Source organism: Phyllobates terribilis, unplaced genomic scaffold (assembly GCF_046119375.1).
Source record: "Phyllobates terribilis strain yellow unplaced genomic scaffold, ASM4611937v1 Scaffold_5__5_contigs__length_657084704, whole genome shotgun sequence".
NCBI classification, from domain to species: domain Eukaryota; kingdom Metazoa; phylum Chordata; class Amphibia; order Anura; family Dendrobatidae; genus Phyllobates; species Phyllobates terribilis.
Genome location: NW_027362765.1, coordinates 388988948 through 389016634, shown reverse-complemented (window position 1 = coordinate 389016634; position 27687 = coordinate 388988948). Strand labels below are relative to the sequence as shown.

Here is a 27687-nt window from a genome sequence, read left to right as displayed (position 1 = left end):
CTATGCTTCAACATTTACCATCCCTAAAAGGTAAGTATGGCAACATTTGCAAGGAGTTTGTATGTTCTCCCCGTATTTGCGTGGGTTTCCTCCGGTTTCTCCAGTTTCCTCCCACACCCCAATGTCATACTGATAGGGAATCAAGATTGTGAGCCCCAGTGGGGACAGTGTTGATGATGTCTGTAAAGCACTGTGCAATTAATGGCGCTATATACAGTAAGTGAGTAAAATTAATAAGGGAGCATCACTACTCTATAAAGGGGCACTTCTGATATTATTACTTTACACTGGGACACTCAGGCATTGCTACCTTAAAGGGGGTACTCAGCTCATAAGTACTTTATAAGTGGCCTAAAGGACCATTATTTCTTAAAAGGTTGTCACACGAACAAAGATCTTTTTAATTATTAGATCTTGGAATAAAAATAAGTTCTCTAATTAGATGTATTAAAAAATGTTCCTTGGCTGATGATATCTTATAAATATGCCCCTGTTATGTACTGTCTTATTTGCTGTGTATGACCATGGTCGGCACATACCACAGCTACTGGCCAGGGAAGAGAGCATGAAAGGGTATATATATGATGTAGCAGGGCTTGCAGCTGCTTCTTTCTATGAGGTAACACATTTCACTGCCTGTTTTATCACAGGAGCGAGTGTTTCTGGTGTATTTCCATTTCCAAGCTCACCAGCTCAGTGATGTAGAAGCTCCAGCAGCTGCTGAGCATACATGTCACTGATTTGATTTATGATGAAGTCAGAGGGTTGTAGATGTGGTAAAAACACTCACTCCTGTGATAAAACAGGCAGGGAAATGTGCTACCTCACAGAAAAAAGCAGCTGCGAGTTCTTTCTGTATTATTTGTATATGCAATAATGATAAGTGACGTATGCTTTCTCTCCTAGCCAGGAGCTGTCGTATGGGCTGACCATGAAGCTCTTCATGGTCGGAGATAGCAAATAAGACATTACATAGCAAGGGCACATTTACAAGATAATATCAGCAGAGGAACATTTTTTCAATACATCTAATTATAGAACTTATTTTTATTCCAAGTCTATTGATAGTTACAGAAATCGTTTGTTTGCAGAGATTGCCTCAAAAGGTTGTGCAACAAAATATTAAGAAAAGGGATCCGTCATCTTTGTGTCGAACAGTTTTGCTTTTTTGCTTTTAAATTTTAGTTCATCATAAAAATAAAAAAACGACAGTCTGATTCTCATTAGGTGATATTTAGTCAGTTTAAATTGAAAATTACTTTTCTCAGTTTCACGTTATTTCAGTGACCATTGTGGGTTTTTCTTATTTTAACAGAAGGTACCAACAGTTTTGTCTGCGTCTTTAACACCATCAGTTTGCTCAGTGCAGAATGTGCCAATGTGCATGTTATAAAGCCTTGCCCTGCAGTGCTATAGGCAGCCATACTACAAGGAACCGATCTTCCTTCCTGACTTCATTACAAAGTCTTACACAACTTTCACTCCCTTGGACACATTTCCCATGTGTGTTCCCGGTTGAACAGTTCATTCATTTGACAGTTTTCTCCGGCGTGTCTTTATCGTGCCAGTGACACAGAGTGATGCCTTCTAATTGCAGAGCTGGCATGTGCAATGGTGACATCTCCATCGCAGGGGCATCTGGATCGGCCACTTCCATGTGCAAAAAAATAAGCTGTTTGTTTTGATTTCCTGCGACGCTTGAGCTGTAAACTGTGAGTTTTGAAAAGGCGAGATGTACGTGAAGAGAATACAGAGGGCGATTAATGTGCCGGGTTATTGACGGATTCCTCATCCTTCACATGAACTTGTTATCTTCTTCACATCCTTCAATAAAGTTTACAAAATAGGAACTTTTTTTTTTAATCTAATATCAAACAAAGAAGTGAAGCCCGACATATGGGACGCACATCTGGTTTATAAACCACTAAGACCTCTGTGCATGTTGTTAAATGCCTGACTCCTCCGCTGTCATCACATGTGCAAGGAATAATTAGCATTGCATATATTTGTAGTATTTGCTTGTTCTCTTGCAGCCCTCTGTCTTGTTTTAGATTGTTTCACCTCTACATGACTATTGTTGACCACCATTTGAAAACTTTTACTGTTGTCATAAGTTCTAGTTGCTGTACATTACACTGCCACTCCATGATGCACAGACTTGCTTTAGGTCCCTCTCACAGAGGCAAAAGGAAGTAGGAGGAGGCTTAATAAGTCATGCAGATTCAGGATAGAAAACAAGGGAGAAAATCAATGGTGGTGTGTGACATGCATCCTTTTGCCTGTTGGGGGAGTCCTGGTATGAGTTTTGCACTGGGGCAAACTTTTTTTTTTTTAATCTACCCCCTTAACCTTAGTTATTTTAAGTTCATAATGTATGTATTAATATACTTATCCATCACTGCCTATTTGATTCTCAGCAACGTCCCGATCCTCTTCTGCACCACGTGACCACACTTCTGCCTAGCCGGCCCACATAGCTTCTTCTGTGCTGAGTTTCATAGGCTTATATTGAGAAAGTGACTTCTGGTCCACACAGAAGACGCAGCGTGAGCCGGGTGGTCAGACATGTGGTCACGTGGTGCAGAAGGGGATCAGAACATCACCGGAAACTAGAGAAGGCAGCGATCGATAAGTACGGTACATTAATACATGCACTGTGCACATAATATGGTTATGGGGGAAGATAGTTAAAAAAAATCACCAAAGTGCTATTTCAAAAGGATCTATCACCAGGTCTTATTTTAGATTGATACACAGTCTTTCCACAGAGTCTTACAACATTGGTTTTTCACAGATTTTCATTTTCTAGCACATTTTTAAAAAAAGGAGAATTTAAAGGGAACCTGTCACCAGGGTAAAAGTGGACAGTGGACTGCTCCCCTAAGTTTTTCATTTAGATTTTTTTGTAATCTGTCATACAGTTCCAGAGATATGGGCCTTTTTATTTAGTGGTAATTTTTATGGTCTTCAGAAAGGGTTCACAGGATCCTCAGGGGCGTGTCTAAAGGCTGCTCTGCATAATTTCCCTGATTACCATGCCCCTTTGGTAAAGAGGTTAAAATTAGCACTGCATAAAAAGGCCCCAAATCTCTGGAACCGTGTGGCGGAATTTAAAAAAACAATAACTGATACACTCACAGGAGCAGCGGGAACAAAAGGAGAGCAAAAACTGGACACTATTAACCCGGAGAAAGGTCCTCTTTAAGTTCTCCTTTTGTGGAAAGTAAAAAAAAAACAATGTAGTAGGACTAGTGGAGAGATTGTGCATGAATCTAAAATATACTTTGCGGCTGTTTCACAATCCTTGTTTAATGATCTGAGTTCGGATCACAATGTACAGACTGGCCTTGGGTCTCCAGATCCAAACTCAACAGCCTCATACACGTACAGTATATGCCTGTACTAGGGCTGTTGCAATTGAGTAAGGAATGTGATGATTGAAAATCAGCACTGCAAAAATATCCAAAGTACAATCATAGACTAAGACGAAGTATGAATGCTGTTTATTTCGTCAACTCGTTTCAAGGTTTTCAAACGTCTTCATCAGGAAAAAAACACAATTTCAAAATTAGATTGTTGTGTTTGTATATGAGGAATAACACTACTTCTGGACATTATATTACTTATATCTTTCACTTCTCACTAGTTTTCCCCTCTGCAGGCTCTATCTCTATTTTTCAGTTGTCTCTGAGCTGGTGGGTGGAGATTAGCTGCTATGATGTCTCCCATACACAGCACACACAGGTATGAGGGATTCCTGCTCTCTTGTCTTTTATGTAGCACATGTTCAGAAGCATGTAGTATCAGTGTAGCAGTGAATTCAGCATGTAGTATCAGTGTAGCAGTGAATTCAGCTACGAGTATGTAAAGCAGGAGACCGAATGCAACGCTCAGGAAGCTCGAGGCAGGAACAGTCAATGAACAGTTTAATCCTTTCAAATACAGAGGAATTTGCAGTAATTAGGGGACAGTTAATAATATCAAACAGTGCGAACAGCAATAAACCATGAAACCATACAATTAGAATATCGAGGAAAGTCTCTAAAGATTTATGCTAATGTTCTTTATATAAGGGTGGTACATCCGTTACTGGAAGATACCACATTAGCTTTCTTTTTCTGCAACAATTGCCCTAGCAGGGGTCACCGGGTTTTCCCGCTAGGCTACAAGTTCTAACAAAGTCAAGGAGCATTGAGCTTCCTGTGCACCAACCGGCCCCCACCCCACCTGTTGTCCTAACCCAGGCTAACCCTTGTACGTTATGGCTGGAAGTGACAGCTCTGCTCACTCGTGTTGTCACTCTGTAACCCCAGGCGTCCTCCTCTGGTTGATGTCTCCTCGCAGATCTTCGGTGCTTGACCGTCGGTGGGCATCTGCTAGGCCTGGTGGGGCAGAGAGGACTGGGTCCCGACTTTTTCTGGGGGGCGTGGTCTGGCCTCTGGAACTTGACCGGCGTGGGGTGAAGGTTCTGGTCTTGACTGGCGCAGCCTGGACTCTGGGTTTTGACCACAGCAGGTCGGGTCTCTGGGTCTTGACTAGTGCAGGTCAGGTCTCTGGGTCTTGACCAGCACAAGTCGGATCTCTGGGTCTTGACCAGTGCAGGTCGGGTCTCTGGGTCTTGACCAGTGCATGTCGGGTCTCTGGGTTTTGACCAGTGCAAGGTGGATCTCAGGGTCTTGACCAGTGCAGGTCGGGTCTCTGGGTCTTGACCAGCGCAGTTCGGGTATCTGGGTCTTGACCAGAGCAGGGCGGGTATCTGGGTCTTGACTAGTGCTGGTCGGGTCTCTGGGTCTTGACCAGAGCAGGTCAGGTCTCTGGGTCTTGACCAGTGCAGGTCGGGTCTCTGGGTCTTGACCAGAGCAGGTCGGGTCTCTGGGTCTTGACCAGAGCAGGTCGGGTCTCTGGGACTTGACCAGTGCAGGTCTGGTCTCTGGGTTTTGACCAGTGCAGGTCGGGTCTCTGGGTCTTGACCAGCGCAGTTTGGATCTCTGGGTCTTGTCTGGCGGTGACCAGCACCCTGTTGGCACATGTTTTCCACTGCAGCATGTCACACTGGCTTCTCTGGTCCACGTCTGCACCGCTCCTCTCCTTGACGCCAAATTCTCCTGCGATTTGGAGCGCAGTGCTGTTATATCCAGGAACTCTGTCATGCAAGGCACCTGACCAGGTCCCGCACAAGAACTCACTCTCCCATGCAATTCTTCTGGCGCAAATTAGTTCCGCCTGGTTTCCTCCAGCCAGCAGATAGCAGTCTTTCCTCACTAATGTCACATCATGCAGGGACTCTTCAGAGGCATCATCGCTTCCTCTTACAAGTAGATATGCAGCACGATCTGTCTCTGCTACTCACGCTTCTTCCATGTTCCATATACTTTAATCTGATCTCGCAGTGAGCCGGCAGTCCATCTTGTTTTGACCAAGATAGACTATAGCTGTTTTTCAAAGTGGGAAGAAGTGGCTCATAAGTGGGGAAAGAAGTAGATTTGTCTGATAAGATATATTGCAATATTTCCTATATTTCCATGTGCTATTGATTTATGCAGAATTTAATGAAACGACATTGACCATTTTATCTCTATGCCTATGAAAGAAGATATGCAGCTCAGAGTCGGAAATATTAGGCTATAACCCCTATACAGATACATTACACACTATCAGCACAGAATGATTAATGTTTAGCATATATAGGTCCTTGGCTATTATTAGCATGTCTATTGCTTATTTCCCCCATAGATGATAATCTAAAGCTAAAGTAAGAAGCATTTTGCCTTTATCCCTTACATCAGTTCCCGGTCCTCCTTTCTTGCTCACATCCTCCCGTTATTCTTCTCCTAAATAGATTTCAGGAATCCTCGGTACAGATTTATTTTGTGAATATTTATGTTTGTAATCTAAAATTGCTCCGGAGGTTATTTCCCTTTTCTATAGTCGATTGGAAATTGTGTTCTGTCATTATCCAGTTCTTCATTCTGGGATAAATTATGGAAATGGTTTTTATCGTGTTATGGAGTGCACTTTGAGAAAAAAAAGAAAATTGCTGGAGGTTATAGTGCGATTTTATCTTTAAATCTTACACAACATGCAAAATGCCAGATAAGCGCACATCATGGCTTAAAGGGACAGACCGAGAGATTTACTAGAATGTTCGATCATTTCTTATACCTGTGTTATATATTGATTCCTCTGTGTGTAACAACCCAACGACACAGATACCACCAGGGGTGAAACTGTAGACCGGTCCCATTTTAGAGGGTGGAAAACAAAGTAAATTGGCCTTGGCCCCTGTTTCCTACAAGGATATTGGTAACTCCAGGAATAACTTGAGACTACAATAGAAAAACATTCTGTTGCACATCTATATGGAAGTTGTAGAAAAATCCATTAAAGGGGTTCTTCCACCTTGTATGGATACAACTGCAAAGTGCTTGTAAAAACAAGAACATTTTCAATTTACCTCTTATTAAAAATAACTCCATTCTCAAGAAAAGGCTTAAAGTTTGTTGCTTAGACTGCAGAGGTGGCTGACAACCTATCAGCGGTAGCTGGTTTTACAGGCAAGCAGTGCAGCGCTTACAAGCTGGTTGCCATACAGTCTGTAGGAGCGGCACTGATGCTGCCGGATAAATGGAGCTGGACAATTTCACTGACCTTGCACTACTCTGATGCTGCAGAGACAAAACTGCAGTGTAGGAGAGTGCACAGTTCAGGCCAATAGTGTGACTATGACGCTGGTAGAACTGTCAATCATCAGATGCTTACCGACCCCCAAGGAAGCAGAAAGCCTAAAGGCAGGGTAGCCATCCGCTCCTGATACAAAACTTACCCCTTTAACCCATAGACAGGGAACTAGCCTTCTCCACAGGGGCTCCTGGGTTGCTCCAATGGAGTAGCTGCTCACTAGTGGATTGAGTTGAAGGAACAACATAAACAAAGCTGCTCGGTACTGATTTGACAAGTGCAAGGACAAAGTTGGATCCAAATTATAGTCAGGGGAAGAGTCTTGGAGGTTAATCAGAGAAAATAAGCAAAGAAGTGTCAGGCATTACAGTGGTCAAGCCAAGAAAGGCAGCCAGGAGTCAGAGCAAAGCATAGCGGTCAAAAAATCCAGAAGGCAAATAATTTAATTAGGGTGGCAGAAGTGTTTATTGGCTGCCGCACCGCCGTTAAGTTGCCGATCAGTCAGACCACTTGATTGGCGTAAAGAAGGATCAGTCTGGTTGGAAACCAGGAACACAAATATGGACAATTGCCGCCGAATCCAAGGAAGGTAAATGTATGATAGCAACATTATTTCTGCACTATATGGTGGTGTCTTGTGGGCATATACTAAGCTATCATCCCTAAATATAGGAATTGCACAGGACCAATTAAGGACAGAAATCATACAGCCCAACTTACAAGATGTGTAAGAACATAAATATTTGATGTCACACTTAATACTGGCTTACAAAGTCCCCAAAAGCCACACCAGCATGTAGGACCACAATTGCATGTTCTTGTAAATAGCTTTCTGCTCTTGTCTTCCAGGTCAGACCGATCCATCCAGCACTCAGATCTGCAGCCTCTCTATCGGCTCCTGTCCGGCAATGTGCACGTGTAGCAATGGCATCGTGGATTGTCGAGGGAAAGGTCTAACGGCAATCCCAGCAAATCTACCAGAGACCATGACGGAAATGTAAGACCGCCTTCATGATGACTGAAAATACCTTCCCTAAAAACAAAAGGATCGGGATATTGAAATCTAGCAGCCTGATCCTTTGTTTCCCCCTACATCTGCCATTAGGGAAAGTTAGGTCACCTCCATACACACTATATGGTCAACCTGTTCCTTCAAAATCTGAAGTTGGCCAACCTATGGTCACCTTTAGGTGTATGGGCTTCTTATATACATAATGACTTGCAGATAATGCCAATGAATCTGGAAAACCCGAACCCTGCCCACAATGATGAAGATAAAAAAAAAAACAGGCGAAAACATAAGGTAGACTTTAGAAAAGGCACAAATTAAAAGAAAAAATACACAAAAAACAAAATTTCATCTGACAACCCCAATGTATTTTCACACCTTATTCCAATATTTTACAGCTATATTTGTAATATTTGAATTTTCTGTGCTTCTGGCGTAATGGCCCATCCAACCCATGGAGACCCTCTCCGTAGACGTGTATGTGCCGCAGATGCACTTGAGACTCAAGTACAGCCCCTGGTGAATTGAGCATCCTCCGCGCCCCATGTTTCACGCTGGGTCGGGCTCCACTCCTTCGTGCAATCACCACCTGGCTCCATGTTACAGCTGATCTCCTCCAATGTCCGCTCCTCCTGGGGAAGAAATACTGACTCCAGTAAATACGCAGCTGCTGTCCAAAAAGCCAGAAGACGCAGCAGAGCTGAAAACGTTACGCACGCTTTGTTATAACACCAAGTCATTACACAGGCTCCTGCCGGCGTCCACTAAATGTAATTGATGGAGTGTTAACTCAGGTCATTCTGCTTCACATGCACAGCTGACAGCTCACTTCTTCCTACCTCTCAATCCTGGGACACTTAGCAAGAAATATTAATTAGGAGAAATCCCGTGGGTCTGATTTCAGCTCTCAGAAGGTCACTTTCAGAAGCTACCGGACAATATATGTTCTAGCAATGGAGTAGAAAAGGGAAATGAACCAGGAAAGCTACGAAGAACCAGTACTAAGAACTAGTAAGGCTAGGTTCACACGTTGCATATTCGGTGCGGATTTTCTGTGCATATTTTCCACGTTTGCAGTTTACAGCACCAGCAAAGTGGATGCTCTTTATTCTCATTCACACACTGTGTATTTTTCGTTTTCTTTAATCCACTTTATAACAATTTCTGTTGCGGAAACTCACCTTTTAGGTTCTGATTGTAGCCGTTCATTTCAATGAGGACCCTGAATTCACAGGCTGAACTTCTGACTTTGCATGGTTTTGGTGCGTTTGTCGCAAAAAAAAAAGCTCATAAGATAACAAAAAATGAGAGTGGAAAATATGCACAAATTTTTGTTGCAGAAAGTATGCGGATGTCAGTTACAAATGTGTGTTAAATTTGCACCAAAAACATATGTTAACCTTGCGTAAAGCCTCCTTCATACACACTTTATAATAAGAGCCCTTAAAGAGTTTGGAGTAAGTCTGTGAGGACCTGTCACTTGCTCAAAAAAATTTGTTAAATATCTTGTAAAAATCCATGAGCTCCCCTGATTTTGCTGTTCTTTTCCGTTTTGCTCTATATCGCTTCATTGCAAAGATATCCACATTTGTTGCTTTTGGAGCACAGCATGTGAAATCTCTGCTTGCAAACCAACTGGGCATTTCAGCATGACACGTGATTGGTAGTGTGTGGGAGGGAGCGGTGAAAGCGCACACCCCCAAAGAAAGCTCTGAAGAAATGCCCAGTTGGTACTACAAGCAGAGATTTCACATACTGTGCTCCAAAAACAACAAATGTCAATATATCCACAATGGAACGACGAAGTACAAAACGGTAAAAAGTGACAGAATCAGGGAAGCACAAGGATTCTTCCAAGGTGTTTCATCAATTTTTCTTTGAGCAAACGACAAGTCCTCTTTTAAATGCTTGTTTTAAAGAAAATAAATCAATATTCAATTTAAACAGTTTTGATGCAGTTTTTTTTATTTTGTGAATTAGTTTTTTGTTATTGAAAAAGTGCGGGATGTGGGTACAACAGCAGAAAAATATTCTGTGTTTGAAAAAGGCTCAATGACCCAAAAATTGTGAATGAGATGTTCAAGTATGTGCATGGGATCATATACACACCACCAGACCGGAGGTCAGGGATGAGAACACAGTTATAGAGGATTTGTCAGCATGTCTGAACTGTCCAGCATTTTTTTTTATTCCCACTGCTCCCGGGTATTCCTTTTTTTTTTAATCCTCCATACAGTAATGGAGATACAGGTTCTTTTATTTAGAGCTAATTTTTATGTCTTCACCAAGGGACATTATATCTGAATTTTTTATTTTCTTTGTGCTTAGACGTCTGGAGCTGAATGGGATCAAGTCGGTGCCGCCCGGAGCGTTCTCTCCATACAAGAAGCTGCGCAGGATGTAAGTACAGAAGCGCACCATGACACACATCGTTGGATCGATTATATTGGACCTTTCTTCATATCAGCACCTGTCGAATTTGTAAGAAAGTGGCTGAGAAATTTCTTGACAAATGACTAAAGATTAGTTATCACAACCCGAATTTGATTACTATTTTTGTGAAACACCATACAAAACTTTCAAAGCTGTCCAAATAAGAAAAAATCCTAGCCAACCAAATCAATCCCCCCAAATAGTTCTCACGTGAAAAATAATAAAAAGTTATAGATGTTGAACCAACAATTACCATGTAAGGTTTGACGTTTTTTTTTTTTTCAACTTAGCAAGTTGTCACCTATCCACATGAGAAATATTGATCTCTGGTGGTCCAGCTCCCGAGACCCCTCCATCAATCCTGAGAAAGGGGCTCCGAAGTGTCATATTTTGGTGTATTGATGAATAGGCATGTGCACTACTGCCCTAATTCTTGCCTATGGGGACTGTCGGAGATGGCCACTGCCACCATGGAGTAGATGGGAAAACCCCTTAAACTCTTCCCTCTGCAGCCATGTCTCATTTTTACTCTTCATTTTTTCCTATCCTTCTTCCAATAACTTTTTATTTTTACGTCCACGAAGCCACTTGAGAGCTTGTTTTCTCATGTGGGACTAGTGATGAGCATTCTCAGATATTGAGTTATCCGAGCGTGCTCGGGTTTGGATAGAGCATGCTCGAGTCAAATGCTCGTGTACCTGCCGCTGCAGTTGTGGTTATGAGTTTATTTTACCATACAATGTACTAAAAAGCGCTGGGAAAAAAATTTAAAGTGGGGTAAAATTGTGAAAAAAAATGCAATTCCACTATTATTTTTTAGGATTTCTTTTTTGCAGCATTCATTGTGCAATAAAAATGACCCGACAACACAATTCTTCAAATCAGTAAGGTTATGGCGATACCGAATCTGTTTATATTTTTATATATTGTAGTAGTGGAAAAAATGATGTACAATACACAGTTATATTGTGGTACCGTGTTAGCCAGAAAAATCTATGTAAATACTTTTATGCCAAAAATGACAAAAGTATTCTCGGAGTGATACCTTTATTGTCTAACCAGAAAAATATATATATATATATATATATGCAAGCTGTTTGTAATCTCGCCTGACGAAGGAGCCTCTGGGCTCTGAAAGCTTGCATTTATATATATTTTTTCTGGTTAGCCAATAAAGGTATCACTCCGAGAATACTTTTGTCATTTTTGGCATAAAAGTATTTACATAGTAGTGGAAAAAATAATTCAGATCTTTCTAAAAAAAATTTTCTTTATGATGCTATTTCCTGAGACCCCCAAGTTTTTCATTTTCTTGTCGATGCATCTGTGTGTGGGCTTATTTTTTTTGTGTGGCGACCTGCAGTTTTTATTGGTACCATTTTTATTCCATTGCATTAATTTTCACTCCTTTTTTTATGAAGAGAGAGGTTTAAAAAAAATGCCAGTGCATTAGTTTTCATTTTTTTTTCCTTCACGGTGTTCAATATTCACGTTGATTAACTTTATAACTTCATAGATAAGATTTTTTACGAATTGCGTGATTATATATTTTTTCTTCATTTTTAAATTGGGAAAGTGGGATGATTTAAACATTTATTTATTTTTATATATATATGTATGTGTGTGTATATATGTATGTATGTATATATATATATATATATATATATAATTTTTTTATTATTAATATTCACTTATTTAGTTTCCCTAATATCACATTATTTGATCGTCGTGCTACATGATGCAATATTTCAGTATTGCAAAATATAGTAGATGCTCTCTTATGAAGACTAACCATGAGCTGGACTTCATGAAAGTACAAAAATGGTAGTGATGGGGTATTTCATCAAGCCTGTGGCTGCCATTCAAGCCTTTCAGCACCCCTGAGAACTTGCAGGTAAATTGCAACTTATTAAATGTCGCTGTCACAGATTGACAGCTGCATCTAAACGGTTGATCAGCAGTGCTCAGAGCTAGCTCCAATCACTGCTGTTAGAGGTAGGCATCAGCACCCGACTTAGAAAATCTATGTTAGGAAGGGGTTAAACATCTGATATAGTTATATGGGATGCATTGTGTGTATTTCTGGTGTATGTTGCTCTGACATCCTGCAGATGAACATCCACCGTATACTTGAAACCTGTGGTCGAGGTCTGTTGGACGCGATTCTTTGCATTTCATTACAATGTTTATTTTCAACCTATAATTAATCTACTTTTTTTTTTCCAGAGACCTCAGTAACAACCAGATCTCGGAGATCGCCCCCGATGCGTTCCACGGCCTCCGCTCACTTAATTCCCTGTAAGTTGAATTTAGAAAAGGACAACCGCGCAAAATTAAATTACCCTGAGATTGCGGTTCACATATCTGGAATACATGAGCTCATGTTGCGCTCGCTCCGCGGACCCGCACTTATATATTGCAGATTTTAATGCAATTTCCATTTAAGAATTGCATTATGGCCTCTATTAAATGCTGAGTGTTTTACACTGGGAAAATAAATATCTCCTATCGGTGGCCGCAGCTCTTACAGTGACGGCATAAAGCCATTTCCTCAGGAGAGAGGACTTTAATGCAATAATGTTTGGGATGGCTGCTCTGGAAAATGTGAATTTTAATGTGACTGGCGTTCTGTGGGCTGAAAATTGATGAGATTCGGCAGCTTTTCCTTTCATGTTAATTAGAACTTCATGCAGAGGAAACGTAATTAAGAAGTCTGCAAAAATACCCGATGATTTAGGAACCTATGGAACGCGCTGCTCGAAAGCAGCACTTTATCTCGATTGGTCGTAATATGACTAATGTGTTATTATGTGACGAGAATATAAGGCTTGTACTGAAGCTGATTATTAACGTTATTGAAAAAGTAGATTCAATTAATCTCACATTCAACATGGAGGAGGTTCATAGAGAACGGTATAGAATTAAGTATGGTAACCATGGAGGGGACTTATATATACTATTATAGCACTGCCCATAGCAACCATGGACTAGAATTATATATATTGTTATAGTATTGCCCATAGCAACCATGGAGGAGACTTATATATACTGTTAAAGTATTGCCCATAGCAACCATGGAGGAGACTTATATATACTGTTATAGCACTGCCCATAGCAACCATGGAGGAGACTTATATATATTGTTATAGTATTGCCCATAGCAACCATGGAGGAGACTTATATATACTATTATAGTATTGCCCATAGCAACCACGGAGGAGACTTATATATACTGTTATAGTATTGCCCATAGCAGCCATGGAGGAGACTTATATATACTGTTATAGTATTGTCCATAGCAACCATGGAGGACAATTATATACTGTTATAGTATTGCCCATAGCAACCATGGAGGAGACTTATATATACTGTTAAAGTATTGCCCATAGCAACCATGGAGGAGACTTATATACTATTATAGTATTGCGCATAGCAGCCATGGAGGAGACATATATACTGTTATAGTATTGCCCATAGCAACCATGGAGGAGAATTATATATATATTGTTATAGTATTGCCCATAGCAACCATGGAGGAGACTTATATATACTGTTATAGCACTGCCCATAGCAACCATGGAGGAGACTTATATATATTGTTATAGTATTGCCCATAGCAACCATGGAGGAGACTTATATATACTGTTATAGCACTGCCCATAGCAACCATGGAGGAGACTTATATATATTGTTATAGTATTGCCCATAGCAACCATGGAGGAGACTTATATATACTGTTATAGCACTGCCCATAGCAACCATGGAGGAGACTTATATATACTATTATAGTATTGCCCATAGCAACCACGGAGGAGACTTATATATACTGTTATAGTATTGCCCATAGCATCCATGGAGGAGACTTATATATACTGTTATAGTATTGTCCATAGCAACCATGGAGGACAATTATATACTGTTATAGTATTGCCCATAGCAACCATGGAGGAGACTTATATATACTGTTAAAGTATTGCCCATAGCAACCATGGAGGAGACTTATATACTGTTATAGTATTGCGCATAGCAGCCATGGAGGAGACTTATATACTGTTATAGTATTGCCCATAGCAGCCATGGAGGAGACATATATACTGTTATAGTATTGCCCATAGCAACCATGGAGGAGAATTATATATATATTGTTATAGTATTGCCCATAGCAACCATGGAGGAGACTTTTATATACTTTTATAGTATTGCCCTTAGCAACCATGGAGGAGACTTACAAATGCATCTCACTAAATTAGAATAGCATCAAAAAGTTAATTTATTTCAGTTCTTCAATACAAAAAGTGAAACTCCTATATTATATAAAGTCATTACACACAGAGTGATCTATTTCAAGTGTTTATTTCTGTTAATGTTGATGATTATGGCTTACAGCCAATGAAAACACAAAAGTCATTATCTCAGTAAATTAGAATACTTTGTAACAACAGCTTGAAAAATGTTTTTAAAATCCCAAATGTTGGCCTAGTGAAATATATGTTCAGTAAATGCACTCAGTACTTGGTCGGGGCTCAATGACTCTATATAATATAGGAGTTTCACTTTTTGTATTGAAGAACTGAAATAAATTAACTTTTTGATGATATTCTAATTTAGTGAGAAGCACCTGTATATATACTGCTATAGTATTACCCATAGCAACCATCCAAGAGACTTATATATACTGTCATAGTATTGCCCATAGAAACCATGGAGGAGACTTGCATATAATATTATAGAATTAACCATGGTGACCATGGACAAGGTGAATACATACCATCGTAGTATTACCAATTGCAACCATGGAGAATATTTGTATATATACCATTGTACATTTGCCCATAGCAGAGGTTTATATATATATCCTATTGTAGAAATGTCCATAGCAACCATGGACGAAATTTATATATACTATCATAGTTTTACCCAAGGCAACTATATATATGCCCCTTGGTTGCTTTGGTTAATTCTATGATAGTATATATAAATCTCCTCCATGGTTGCCATGGACATTTCTACAAAAGTATATATATAAATCTCCTCCAGTATTGTTATGGATAGTGTGTGTGTATGTATATGTATGTATATACAGTACATACCAAAAGTTTGGACACACCTTCTCATTTAAAGTTTTTTCTGTATTTTCATGACTATGAAAATTGTACATTCACACTGAAGGCATCAAAACTATGAATTAACACATGTGGAATTATATACTTAACAGAAAAGTGTGAAACAACTGAAAATATGTCTTATATTCTAGGTTCTTCAAAGTAGCCACCTTTTGCTGTGATGACTGCTTTGCACGCTCTTGGCATTCTCTTGATGAGCTTCAAGAGGTAGTCACCGGAAATGGTCTTCCAACAATCTTGAAGGAGTTCCCAGAGATACTTAGCACTTGTTGGCCCTTTTGCCTTCACTCTGCAGTCCAGCTCACCCCAAACCATCTCGATTGGGTTCAGGTCTGGTGACTGTGGAGGCCAGGTCATCTGGCGTAGCACCCCATCACTCTCTTCCTTGGTCAAATAGCCCTTACACAGCCTGGAGGTGTGTTTGGGGTCATTGTCCTGTTGAAAAATAAATGATGGTCCAACTAAACGCAAACCGGATGGAATAGCATGCCGCTGCAAGATGCTGTGGTAGCCATGCTGGTTCAGTATGCCTTCAATTTTGAATAAATCCCCAACAGTGTCACCAGCAAAGCACCCCCACACCATCACACCTCCTCCTCCATGCTTCATGGTGGGAACCAGGCATGTAGAGTCCATCCGTTCACCTTTTCTGCGTCGCACAAAGACACGGTGGTTGGAACCAAAGATCTCAAATTTGGACTCATCAGACCAAAGCACAGATTTCCACTGGTCTAATGTCTATTCCTTGTGTTCTTTCGCCCAAACAAGTCTCTTCTGCTTGTTGCCTGTCCTTAGCAGTGGTTTCCTAGCAGCTATTTTACCATAAAGGCCTGCTGCACAAAGTCTCCTCTTAACAGTTGTTGAAGAGATGTGTCTGCTGCTAGAACTCTGTGTGGCATTGACCTGGTCTCTAATCTTAGCTGCTGTTAACCTGCGATTTCTGAGGCTGGTGACTCGGATAAACTTATCCTCAGAAGCAGAGGGAACTCTTGGTCTTCCTTTCCTGGGGCGGTCCTCATGTGAGCCAGTTTCTTTGTAGCGCTTGATGGTTTTTGCAGCTGCACTTGGGGACACTTTCAAAGTTTTCCCAATTTTTCGCACTGACTGACCTTCATTTCTTAAAGTAATGATGGCCACTCGTTTTTCTTTACTTAGCTGCTTTTATCTTGCCATAATACAAATTCTAACAGTCTATTCAGTAGGACTATTAGCTGTGTATCAACCAGACTTCTGCACAACACAACTGATGGTCCCAACCCCATTTATAAGGCAAGAAATCCCACTTATTAAACCTGACAGGGCACACCTGTGAAGTGAAAACCATTTCCAGTGACTCCTCTTGAAGCTCATCAGGAGAATGTCAAGAGTGTGCAAAGCAGTCATCAAAGCAAAAGGTGGCTATTTTGAAGAACCTAGAATATAAGACATATTTTCAGTTGTTTCACACTTTTTTGTTAAGTATATAATTCCACATGTGTTAATTCATAGTTTTGATGCCTTCAGTGTGAATGTACAATTTTCATAGTCATGAAAATATAGAAAAATCTTTAAATGAGAAGGTGTGTCCAAACTTTTGGTCTGTACTGTACATATATGTACATATATATGCACACATATACCATTGTAGAATTGTCCATTGCTATTATTACTATTGTACAAATATCCATAGCAACCATGGAGGAGATTTATATATATCATCATTGAATTAACCAAAGCACCCATGGGGGCGGTATACATATTGATATATATACCATCACCGTATTACCTGTAGAACTTCTGTGGTTCGTCATGTTTCTGCTCACAAACTTTAATATTTTTTTTTTGTGTGTTTTTTGCCAAAATTAGTAAAGTTTTATTTTTATATCACTATTGGGTCAAATCCCAGTTTCTATATAAAGGTATATTAATTAAAGTGTCATATGTAGTGTCATGCTGTAACTAGGATATGACTGTGGTCTTACGGTTCTCTAAGATAAAAACGAACCGAAAAAAGGGTTTTGGAAAATTTACCATTGATTTCCTAGCCTAATAATCTATCAACACAATGAAGGGTCAATGAAGCACTGTGGTCCATTCACTTCAGTACACAACTCATCAAGGCCCATACCTTTCGCTACTTCTGCCTCTTTGTTCTTTGGTTAGCCAATCAATGTATGAAAGGTGGAGATTTCACTCCCAAAAATCCCACTGATTATATAGATGATGGACTATAAAAAAAAACTATTGACACCTTTGACATTGACATAGAAAAAATAATTTTTACATATGCCAGCAGTTATCTTCAGTTAATAAATTGCACTAAGATTCAGTCTGCAATCTTCATTTCGTCATTAATTTCCTGAACCTCTGCTATACAGTTTGCATTCTGGTCCAAGTTTCAGATTATTCTTCTGTTGGAGTTTCTCTCCCGGTAATTCAGGCTGGATGTGAGCTCTGTGTGTATCCAGTGTGCTGCTGTTTTTATTAGCTCATATATCAGCACAGCTTCTATCCTGCACTTACTTCATCTTTGTGTGCTTTCCTCAGTATAGAAAAAAAACACTTTAAAAGACAAATTTTATTAGGTACGCATTAAAACCTTATTATGAAGAGCACTCAAAAGAAATGACCATAAATATAAGGGTAAATATAAAAGAGAGAGCAAATATACCAAAAATGAGCTGATAACTATTAACTTTTACTAGGGTCATAAATAAGAGGCGCTAAAAAGAAAAAATCAAGAGAATGAGCTCACTGATGGATTCTCAGTTAACTCATTCTGATTCCAGCTATGGACAGTGCAACACAGAATCTAAGGAACGCAAACAGTGCAATATTTTTTTTTATGAAACACAATTACAAATATGATTTTTTTTTGCCCCTATTACTTGTCATTAAATAAAAATCAAATGTCCTCAAAGGTGGACAACCACTTTTAGTGGCTCCAAGAGAGACTAGAAGTGTCTATGCTTTTCTGATGAACCTGGGTAACTTTGTGACTAAATGATCAATGCATAGCTGCTAAAATGGCTGGTATAACTTTATGGAATCAGCCACAAGTCGAAAAGGAAGCGTTCAGGGGGAAAGGGTTTGTTCACACATTAAGTATTTGCAGCAGAAATTTCTGCATCTCTTGGCAGGAAAAACGCAGTGTAAACGAGGTGCATTTTTTTCTGCGTTTTTTACACGCATTTTTGTTACATATTTTGCAAAGAATTGACGTACTGCAGATAAAAAAAGACGCAACAAAAGCACAATGAGTACACAGACCCTAACACAGAAAAAAATAAATACTTTGCTCAAAAAGTAAACTTTTCTCAAAAAAAGGGTAAGGACCTTTTTGCATTAAAATCGGAAGATCAGTTCAGCCTATGATCAAAAGAAGAATCCTTTCTTGACGCAAGGAATATAAAATGTTAGGGAATGTGTTCCCTTTGCCGAATTTGCCGTTTCCTGCTGAATTTTGCCCTTAGAATCTTCAGCCAACATGTTGCTTTATACAATATGGAAGAAGCCATCATTATATCTAATATATGGATATTTACATCCAGAGACTTAGTGTATTAATTAGCAAATCTAATAATAGTGGAAACGTTCACACATGTATTAATAGACGCTGGCAGATAGCGTTTATCTGTTGTGTTCAACTCACATGGTGTCTTCAATTGAAAGCAATTATCATTCACCAAGACAGGTACCTTTGACCGCTAAATAATTTGTTAATCATTTTTCCCCCTGGATGATAATCACAGCGTGATTGTAGATATTCTAGTCTCATCCTGAGATTTTGTGCTTCCAGTTTAATTAATCAGACTTTGACATAACAGGTTAAATGAAAACGAACACAGGACAGTTCCTTCCACCCGTTAATTACTGCAAATCAGACTCTTTTATTTCTTGCCGTTATTAAAATATTAATCGAATAACTTGTAAGGCGGTTATACTAATTTACTCAAGCAGAGACGTCGTTTCCAAAACGTAGCTCTCCTGCTGTTGCGAAAACCATAACTCTCGGCATGATTGACAGGCGGGGTCTCTGATTGGAGACTACTGCTTTTAAAGGATATGAACACCTTTGAAAAATAAAATCTTTTTATTAAATGCACATATTTATGATCATTTTTTGCATTAAAAATGTTTGGCTTCTACAGCCGCTATGTGTCACTGTACATATCAGATTGCAGAATGAGCTTGTCTGACTGCTGGGTCTCTCTTCTCCTAAACCATCGTATAATATTAGTTCAATATTCAGCTGGTCATAAATCAGCAAAACATATTGTCCATTAGAAAAGAGATAGTACATAGTACATAGTACATAGTTTGTAAAGCCGAATAAAGACTTGCGTCCATCAAGTTCGACCTGATGGATTCGCTGGTAACTCACTCTGCAGTTTGCTATGTACAGTGATGTGTAGAGGATGTAGAAACAAAACACTCCAACACTATTGGAACTATTGCTTTCTAGCCCAAAAAAAACATGTGTTTAAGTAAAAAAAATGTCTCCAATGGTATCAATAGCCTTAAAATTTTTGACCATCTGGCTCTCTAGCTTTTGTCACTACCACTCCCAGCATGTTCGGATAGCCCATAACATTGTTAACAATGGATTTATCTGTTTTCCAGTGTTCTATATGGCAACAAGATTACAGACCTTCCTAAAGGTGTGTTTAGTGGTCTCCATGCCTTGCAGCTTCTGTAAGTAAGGATTTATCTGTGTTTTCTTTGCATGCGTATGGTAGATGAGCTCTCGTACATTTTGCACTGTAAAACTCGTAACAGAATTTTTTATTGAACGCAGAAATACAAAGACTTGGTTACAGAGTGTTTGGGTCCTACTGGACCTCTGTGTGCCTGCAACCGATAGAAACAAAATCATATCATGCTCTTTCCGATGTTGTATTAGGGTTCATGCAGGCGACTATATTTTTGGTCCGAGTGCGATCCGACAAAACATCGGATTTTTGTTATTTTATAGTGACATGCACATGTTCGATTTTTTTTTACTTTGGACTGAGCTTTTCCGAGGAATAATCGCAGAATGCACAATTTTTATCCGTAAATCGGATCTCACTCTGTCATGCAAATCTGTCAAAAAAAAATCGGACTGCAATCGTATGACATCCGAGCGGGGTCTGATTTTCATGGACTGATAGAATGGAGAAGATTGAGACATTTTTTTTTCCATCTTCTCCACATCTGAGAAAATCAGATCACACTCTGATCAGAGAGTGATTAGCATAATCGGACCGATTTTCCTGGATGAGAGACAATCGATCGTGTGCACCTACCCTTCCATAGGTATTTTGTTGCACGTTTGCAAATGTGAAATTTAAGGAGAAATCCAAAAGTAATCCACAGCGCTGAAAGTTTGCAAGATTATTTAACGCTGCACAGACTTTTGACTAAGGTTTTGTAAAACCCGATTCTGTTGCATTTTAGTCGGCTGCAGATTTTCAATGCGGATTCAACATTGCAAATTTTGCAGGAAATCTGAAACAAGTGATTTTATCATTGTGGAAATAAAGTCTGTTTCTCAACTTAGCAAGTTGTCACTTATCCACTTGCTGATCGCTGGAGGTCCAACCCCTGTGGCTTCAGCAAGATCTGAAACTGCGCATGCCAAGGACCGTTCCATACATTGTCATCAGAGATAATTGGGCGCTGAACTTGGCCATTTCCAGCAGTCCCAGCTATCGTTTCTTTAAATTGGGGCTCACAGGATCGGGGGGATCTCAGCGATCAGCACCATTCAGATAAGTGATAAATTGCCATTTTTGGACAAGTTACTTTTCTAGGATAGAAAATATGGATATTTTGAAGCACAAAATATTAACCCTAAAATTTTGACTTAAAAGTGACCTGGCTTAGATTGAAGAGGATGGGGCCCCCAGATTTGCTAGAAATTGGTATAAATATAGCACAAATCTACACCCGCACAGATTTTGATTTATGGAGCATGCAAGGCCAAAAATGTACCAAATTAATGAAGAGGCGTGCCTTTTACACATTTGTGCATTTTACTTTGTATTTTGGCATATGAAATACCAGTGTTAGTAAATTTCCCCCTGTAAGTTTTGGCATTGGTACAATGCATAACTGGAGCTCCGTTTTATAGCCTCGTAGGTATATGGTGCCCCTTAATTCTCCCCTAGGAGCTGTACTTTTGCATACAATGGAGCGTGCCGTAATGCTTTTCTCGCATATTCTTACAAGAAAAATTAGACGCACGTGTGGGACTTGGTTACAAGTAAGCTGAGCAGCAGTACTCAATGTCAAGCAGCAGCCGCAAAAGCATACAAGATTTTAGGATGTATAAAAAGAGAAATAAAATCCCGCGATCCCATTTAATTGTTACCCCTTTATAAATCACTGGTGAGGTCACATCTGGAATATGGTACCCAGTTTTGGGCTCCACATTTTAAAAAGGATATTCTGAAGTTAGAGTCAGTTCAAAGGCAGCAACTAGATTATTACAAGGGATGGAAGGGCTTGTTTAGCTTAGAAAAACGACTCCTAAGGCTATGTGCCCACGTTGCGGACCTGAAGCATATTTTTTACACTTCTCCCTGGCGGGAAAATCGCATGCGGATATTACATGCGGTTTTCCCGCCAGGTAGAAGCGTTTGTGAGGCGTCTTTGCATGCATTTCCGCATGCGGGTTATCAAGCACTTCTCCAAGCATCACTTGGAAAAGTGCTTGACAACTTGTTCAGAATGGTAAAAAATAAAAAAATAAACTTTATACTCACCTTCCGATGCATTCTCTGCCCCGTCCGGAGTCTTGAGCGGCTCACGCTGTTGTGTGCAGGACCTGCGGTGACGTCATTGAGTCATGTGGTGGGTCACATGACTCAATGACGTGGCAGGTCCTTCAGACAACAGCGCGACGGAGGGAAAACATCAGAAGATAAGTATAAACTTTATTTTATTCTTTTTTTTACAGGTTCTTTGGTACCCAGGTCTGGATGAGAGTCTCCTCTCATCCAGACTTGGGTACCATCCGCACATTGATTCCGCTGCGCTTCCGCAAAATTAATGAACAAGCTGCGGATTTTTGACCGCAGCATATACGCTGCGGAAAAATCCGCAGCATGGGCATTGACATTGCGGAATGCCATTGGGGACCATGGGGTGCGGATATACATGCGTTTTTCAAGCGTTTACGCTGCGGAAATTCCGCAGCATATACGCTTGAAAAACGCTACGTGGGCACACAGCCTAAGAGGAGATCTCGTTTACATGTATAATACATATGGTGTCAGTACAAAGGACTGGCACATGACTTATTCCTTTCAAAGACCATACTAAGGACCAGGGGGCTCATTACGGTTGGAAGAAAGGCGATTCCGGCAGCTAAACAGGAAAGGGTTCTTTACAGTCAGAGCAGTCGGACAGACCACAAGAGGTAGTGATGGCCGACACTATAACAGCTTTATACAAAGGCTGGATGATATCCTCAATACACATAATATTGTGGGTTATAGATAAATTAGACAAAATGTACAATTGGGGGGGGGGGTTGAACTTAATGGACCTAGGTCTTTATTCAAACTAAGTAGCTAGGTGTGGGTGCAGGGTGGGGTCTGTAAAACACGGATCTGTCACTGCGCGCACTAGTCGGAAAATTAGCAAACGATTGATCTTTAGGAACAGACGTGAAAATGTTTTATATGGAAGTTACTGTGGAAATGTCATTGATGAATTTGATTCTTTTTGTTGGTATTATAACTTTTTATTTGCACTGTATTAGTTCTCTCCACTCGTTTCCTTTCATTCTTATACCCTCCCTGCTGAGAGGATGAAAGTCCTTCATCCTATGTATATATTCTGTGTTCCTGCACTTCTACATTTCTGATGTTAGATAAGACATATGAAATGAAGGTAGCTGGTGAAGAGCGCAGGATGATGATTGATTCTCCTGAGCGCCGGTCCCGGCTGTTTCAATGACTTATAAGTTGAAATCAATGCAGTCATAATGTCCGGGCTTGTTAGACTTATTCTAATCATTTTTTTTTTCCTGCGCTCAGACTTCTGAATGCCAACAAGATTAACTGCATCCGCGCCGACACCTTCCAGGACTTACAGAACCTTTCCCTGCTGTCACTGTACGACAACAAGATCCAAAGTTTGGCAAAAGGAACTTTCTCCTCCCTCCGCGCCATCCAGACATTGTAAGTACCATTGAATATCTACAGAAAAGCGAGTGACTACAGTTTAGTTACAGCTCCTACCGGAGGTCTGTGGTAGTCTAAGACACACCTCCTGTCTCCTTATTGGTTCAGGCTGCTGCTTTCTCCCTCCTCACTGCAGCCCGGCCTCTTCTGATTGGCTGCTGTATTTAGACAGAGGCTCATCACATTCTTACCAAGATCTCAATGCTTGGAGTGCTGATTCCTTTTACAGAAAGGACAAAAATATTTTAAAGTCCAATTTTATAACTTTCCTGAAAATTGACACAAGGCACCCGAGCCTTCCTAAGGATTAGCCCGGAGGGTGACTTTAAAGGGAACCTGTCAGGAACTTCTTCCGCCTCCTCCCTTTTCCCAACTATTTATAAGACAGTGTAGCCCTTTAAAAGTTAAGACTTTTCATTCCTTTGTGATCTGAAAGAGCTTCTGCAGCAGCACAAAGTCACATTTTGAAGTTTGCTCTGGAAGTACATTGGGGCGTGATGAGGCACGTCCAGCTCCTCAGCCTCACGCTGTAATCTCTGCTTAGCACCACCCTCCTCGGGTTGATTGACAGGTCATTGGCATGTACCAGAGCAAACAATCTGTCAATCAACCAGAGCAGGGTGGCACGAAGTCTGAGGCTGAGAAGCTGGAAGTACATCGTCATGCCCCAATGCACTTCAAACACGGTCTCTCGCTGCTGCTGCAGCAGCTCTTTGGGATCATAAAGAGATTGACCTGTTTATCTTTTAATTGGCTACACAGTCTTATAAATGGTTTTGGGGGTAGAAGTTTCTTCTTAAGGGAGAATACATCCCTGATATGGTGATATAAGGTGAACATGTGGCTCCACATGGAGTGGCGTACCAGCATAAAATATGATACCATGACTTTGTTATGGTATGTGCCATTGTGTTTTACTAGTGACAGTATTTTATGCACATGTTCCATTTTTCTTATATTTTTTTGTTGCTTGTAATTTTTAATCGTTGAATATGTTTTTTAATGGTGTTCTACTCTTAAGACATTCTCTGCTGTATTTCTCTGGTCAGCCTGCACTGCGCTGGGCTGGTGTTTTTCTGCAGCAGCCAATCTGAAAAAGCCGAACTGTAGTGTAAATGACTGTGAAGGTGCAAAAGGTAGAATTTTAGATTATGATTCCACATTATAGCTAATTATAACATCATAGAGAATAAGGGTTGTTGTAACCTCAACCGGAGTAACAAGCAATAATTGAATGTAAACCCATCCCAAAAAAGAGAAATTTGCAAGGATTAAAGTAAAAAATGATCAACGATATTTATTTAATTATTTTTAAAAGAGAATAAATATCCAACATAACAAACATAGACAAGAAAGGTGGGAGAGCCAAGAATGGGAAACTACCCCAAAGATGATAACAATTCAAAGTGACATCTGAGCAAAAAACTGCATACACCTTAAAGCTTGTGACACAAGAGATAGGTAACGGACAATGAATTGAACACGCAATAGATCCAAATATGAAAGAGGTATAGGAATATAGATTAATTAATATTAAAGTCCCATAAAATATATAACATAAGGTATAACTAGTACATATGGTAATGAGGACGTGTTCAGGCTCACCCACCAAACACCTGACGCGCGTTTCACCTATGCTTCATCAGGAGGTCAGGAGACCGAGCTCTTCATCAGCCGTTCAGATCACTTTATAAGATGACAAAACACTTTTAAAGGTGATCTTTCACTTGCTATAAATATGTGATTTTTTTATCTGGTATAAATGCCGCTTTTCTCCTGAATCCAGTGATGTTTTTCTTTTGTTCCTGCGCCTCTCCGTTACTGAGATATGGCCTACTCTTTCTTGTATGTAAATCTAGCCTTGTTAGCCAAATGGGTGGGATCCTCAATTCTTCTCTGTGGGCATGTTCATAACAATATACAAAAAGACAACATTTATATACAGAGAATAAGGGGCCATATCTCAGGATTGGAGAGGCGCAGGAAGAAATGAAAAACAACGCCGGATTCAGGAGATCAGCGGCATTTACATCAGATTAAAAACTACATATTTTTGGTAATGACCGGTCCCCTTTAAATAGTGTATGGGACCAGATCTGCATTTTTGGAGGACCCTGTAAGCTGCAAAAAATTTTTGTTCGAAATCCTATATTTTTATCTCAATAGCAAAAGTGTGCAAAACACCAGAGCCACCAGATAATTGTATAATAAGTCAAAGCCGCTACTTTGAGATCACAATGAAATCTCAGCCTTGCTGAAAGACTAGTAGTGGCCCCTAGAGGGTGGATCCCAGGGCATTGGCCCTTTTTGCCTCTCCTGTGCGTCAGACTTCACAATGTGTGATTTTTTTTACTTAGGCACTTGGCTCAGAATCCTTTTATCTGTGACTGTAACCTCAAGTGGCTGGCAGACTTCCTAAGAACAAATCCCATAGAGACCAGCGGTGCCAGATGTGCCAGTCCTCGCCGGCTCGCCAACAAACGCATCGGGCAAATAAAAAGCAAGAAGTTCAGATGCTCAGGTACGTTCATACTAACTAGTGCTCGTAATCTGTTGACTGATGTGTCATTTAAAGGGGTTACACGGGATCGAAAAAAAATCATGGGTGCTTTCTTCCAGGAACAGCGCCACCCCATGGATGCGGTGTAGTATTACATCCATTGAATTAATGGAGCTGTGGACAGATGCACAGTTTTGGAACTATAGCAGCCATGTTTTCTAAAACATTTTATATAAAACAGTGAAACATAAACTTTGTTGTGATCATTTCCTTTTTTTATTTCTTCACAGCTAAAGAACAATACTTCATTCCAGGTATGTCCATGTAGATATTGTATTGTATTTCCCCCGTAGAATAACATGGTTGGAACATCTTTTGTCAGAACTCTGCTCCTCTGTTGTTCCTCCTGGTAATGTGTGAAGAAATTGACAACTGGGCATTACTGTTCCCCTTGTCAATGAGGGGGGTCTCTCTGTACAATCTGACAGTGCCTGATCAGTGCTGATATTGTCACATTGTATAGGTACACCCCATTGACACCGAGAACGGTAACTCCCAATTGTAATCTCTGTTTGATACATTTCCAGGAGGAATAACAGAGGGATGGCACAATGCGGAGTTCTAGGATAGGATACTTCAGAATGGAGCATTGGGATCTGAATAGACCTCAGAGCTTAATAAACGTCTTTTCATGGCAAAAGGGCCACTTTCGATAAATCTAATTTTCCTACCAATTCGAGTGAATCTGCTTGAAACAAATTCCAATTCGCTCATCTCTTGTTACCACTATTAAAATATAAAATGTGAAAAAGGAGCAATCAGCTCACCTGTCCGGGTGCACAGCAAAATACTCCAATCCAATCGATCGCCGGCTCTCACATCGTCATAAAATAATTGCTTTATTGATCCGGCAGTATAAAAGACACAAAAAATGGTTAAACAATGAACACAACAGCACAAAAATTAAAAAGGCAGAAAAGACATATCTACTGTGCTCCCAGGCAACATGTTTCAGACCTGCATGGTCCTAATGTGAAGGCTTGACAAAGGACCATGCGGGTCTGAAAAGTGTTGCCTGGGAGCGCAGCGGATATTTCTTTTCTGTCTTTTTAATTTTTATGCTGTTGTGTTCAACCATTTTTTGCGCCTTTTTGTACTAATATTGAAATATACATCGCTACATGTACATACATGATCTCCAAAAGTTATATCTGCTATACAGTATCCTGGCTCTGTTCTGCACAGACTTGTTATCAGCCTATGAGAGCAGAAAGCTTAAAATAACTGCACATAAAATCGAGAAAATCTGGATAATCATTTGCAACGTTAGGAAAAAAGTGGCCAGATTAAAAAAAAAAAACAACAACACCTGAGTGACTCCAGAGGGGGGCGCTGTTAGTTTATATATTTTGCTTGTATTTCTTTATATCTTAGAACTACATAAAAGTTTTTACATAAATTAATAATGAAAAATATATTCAAGCGTATATATGTATGGAATAAATGTAGCAATAGTCCCTGAAAAGCCTTTTTTTTGTAGGATTGTGGTTTCCTAATATTTTGCCCTTAAAGGGGTATTCCCATCTCCAAGAAGATCCTATCCCAATATGTATTAGCAAATACCTACAATTACAAATGTAGTATAGTTCTGGTTAACTATGTCGCTTACCCCATGTGCAGGGCATTGCAGTATGGGCAGCATGTGCAATGCCCTGCACATGGGGTAAGCGACATGGCTAATCAGAAGAACTATACTACATTTCTAATTGTAGGTATTTGCTAATATTATTA

The 27687-nt window shown here is 40.0% G+C and overlaps 1 protein-coding gene across 1 annotated transcript in view; it reads left to right on the top strand.

Moving 5' to 3' along the window:
• Positions 1-27687, top strand: part of SLIT1 (slit guidance ligand 1) — a 382364-nt gene that overhangs the window by 292566 nt on the left and 62111 nt on the right. The window contains exons 9-15 of the mRNA XM_073684951.1: positions 7528-7675; positions 10016-10087; positions 12347-12418; positions 19846-19917; positions 23250-23393; positions 25754-25917; positions 26187-26210. Of these exons, the coding sequence (XP_073541052.1) occupies positions 7528-7675; positions 10016-10087; positions 12347-12418; positions 19846-19917; positions 23250-23393; positions 25754-25917; positions 26187-26210 (696 nt within the window). The remainder of the gene's footprint in view (positions 1-7527; positions 7676-10015; positions 10088-12346; positions 12419-19845; positions 19918-23249; positions 23394-25753; positions 25918-26186; positions 26211-27687) is intronic.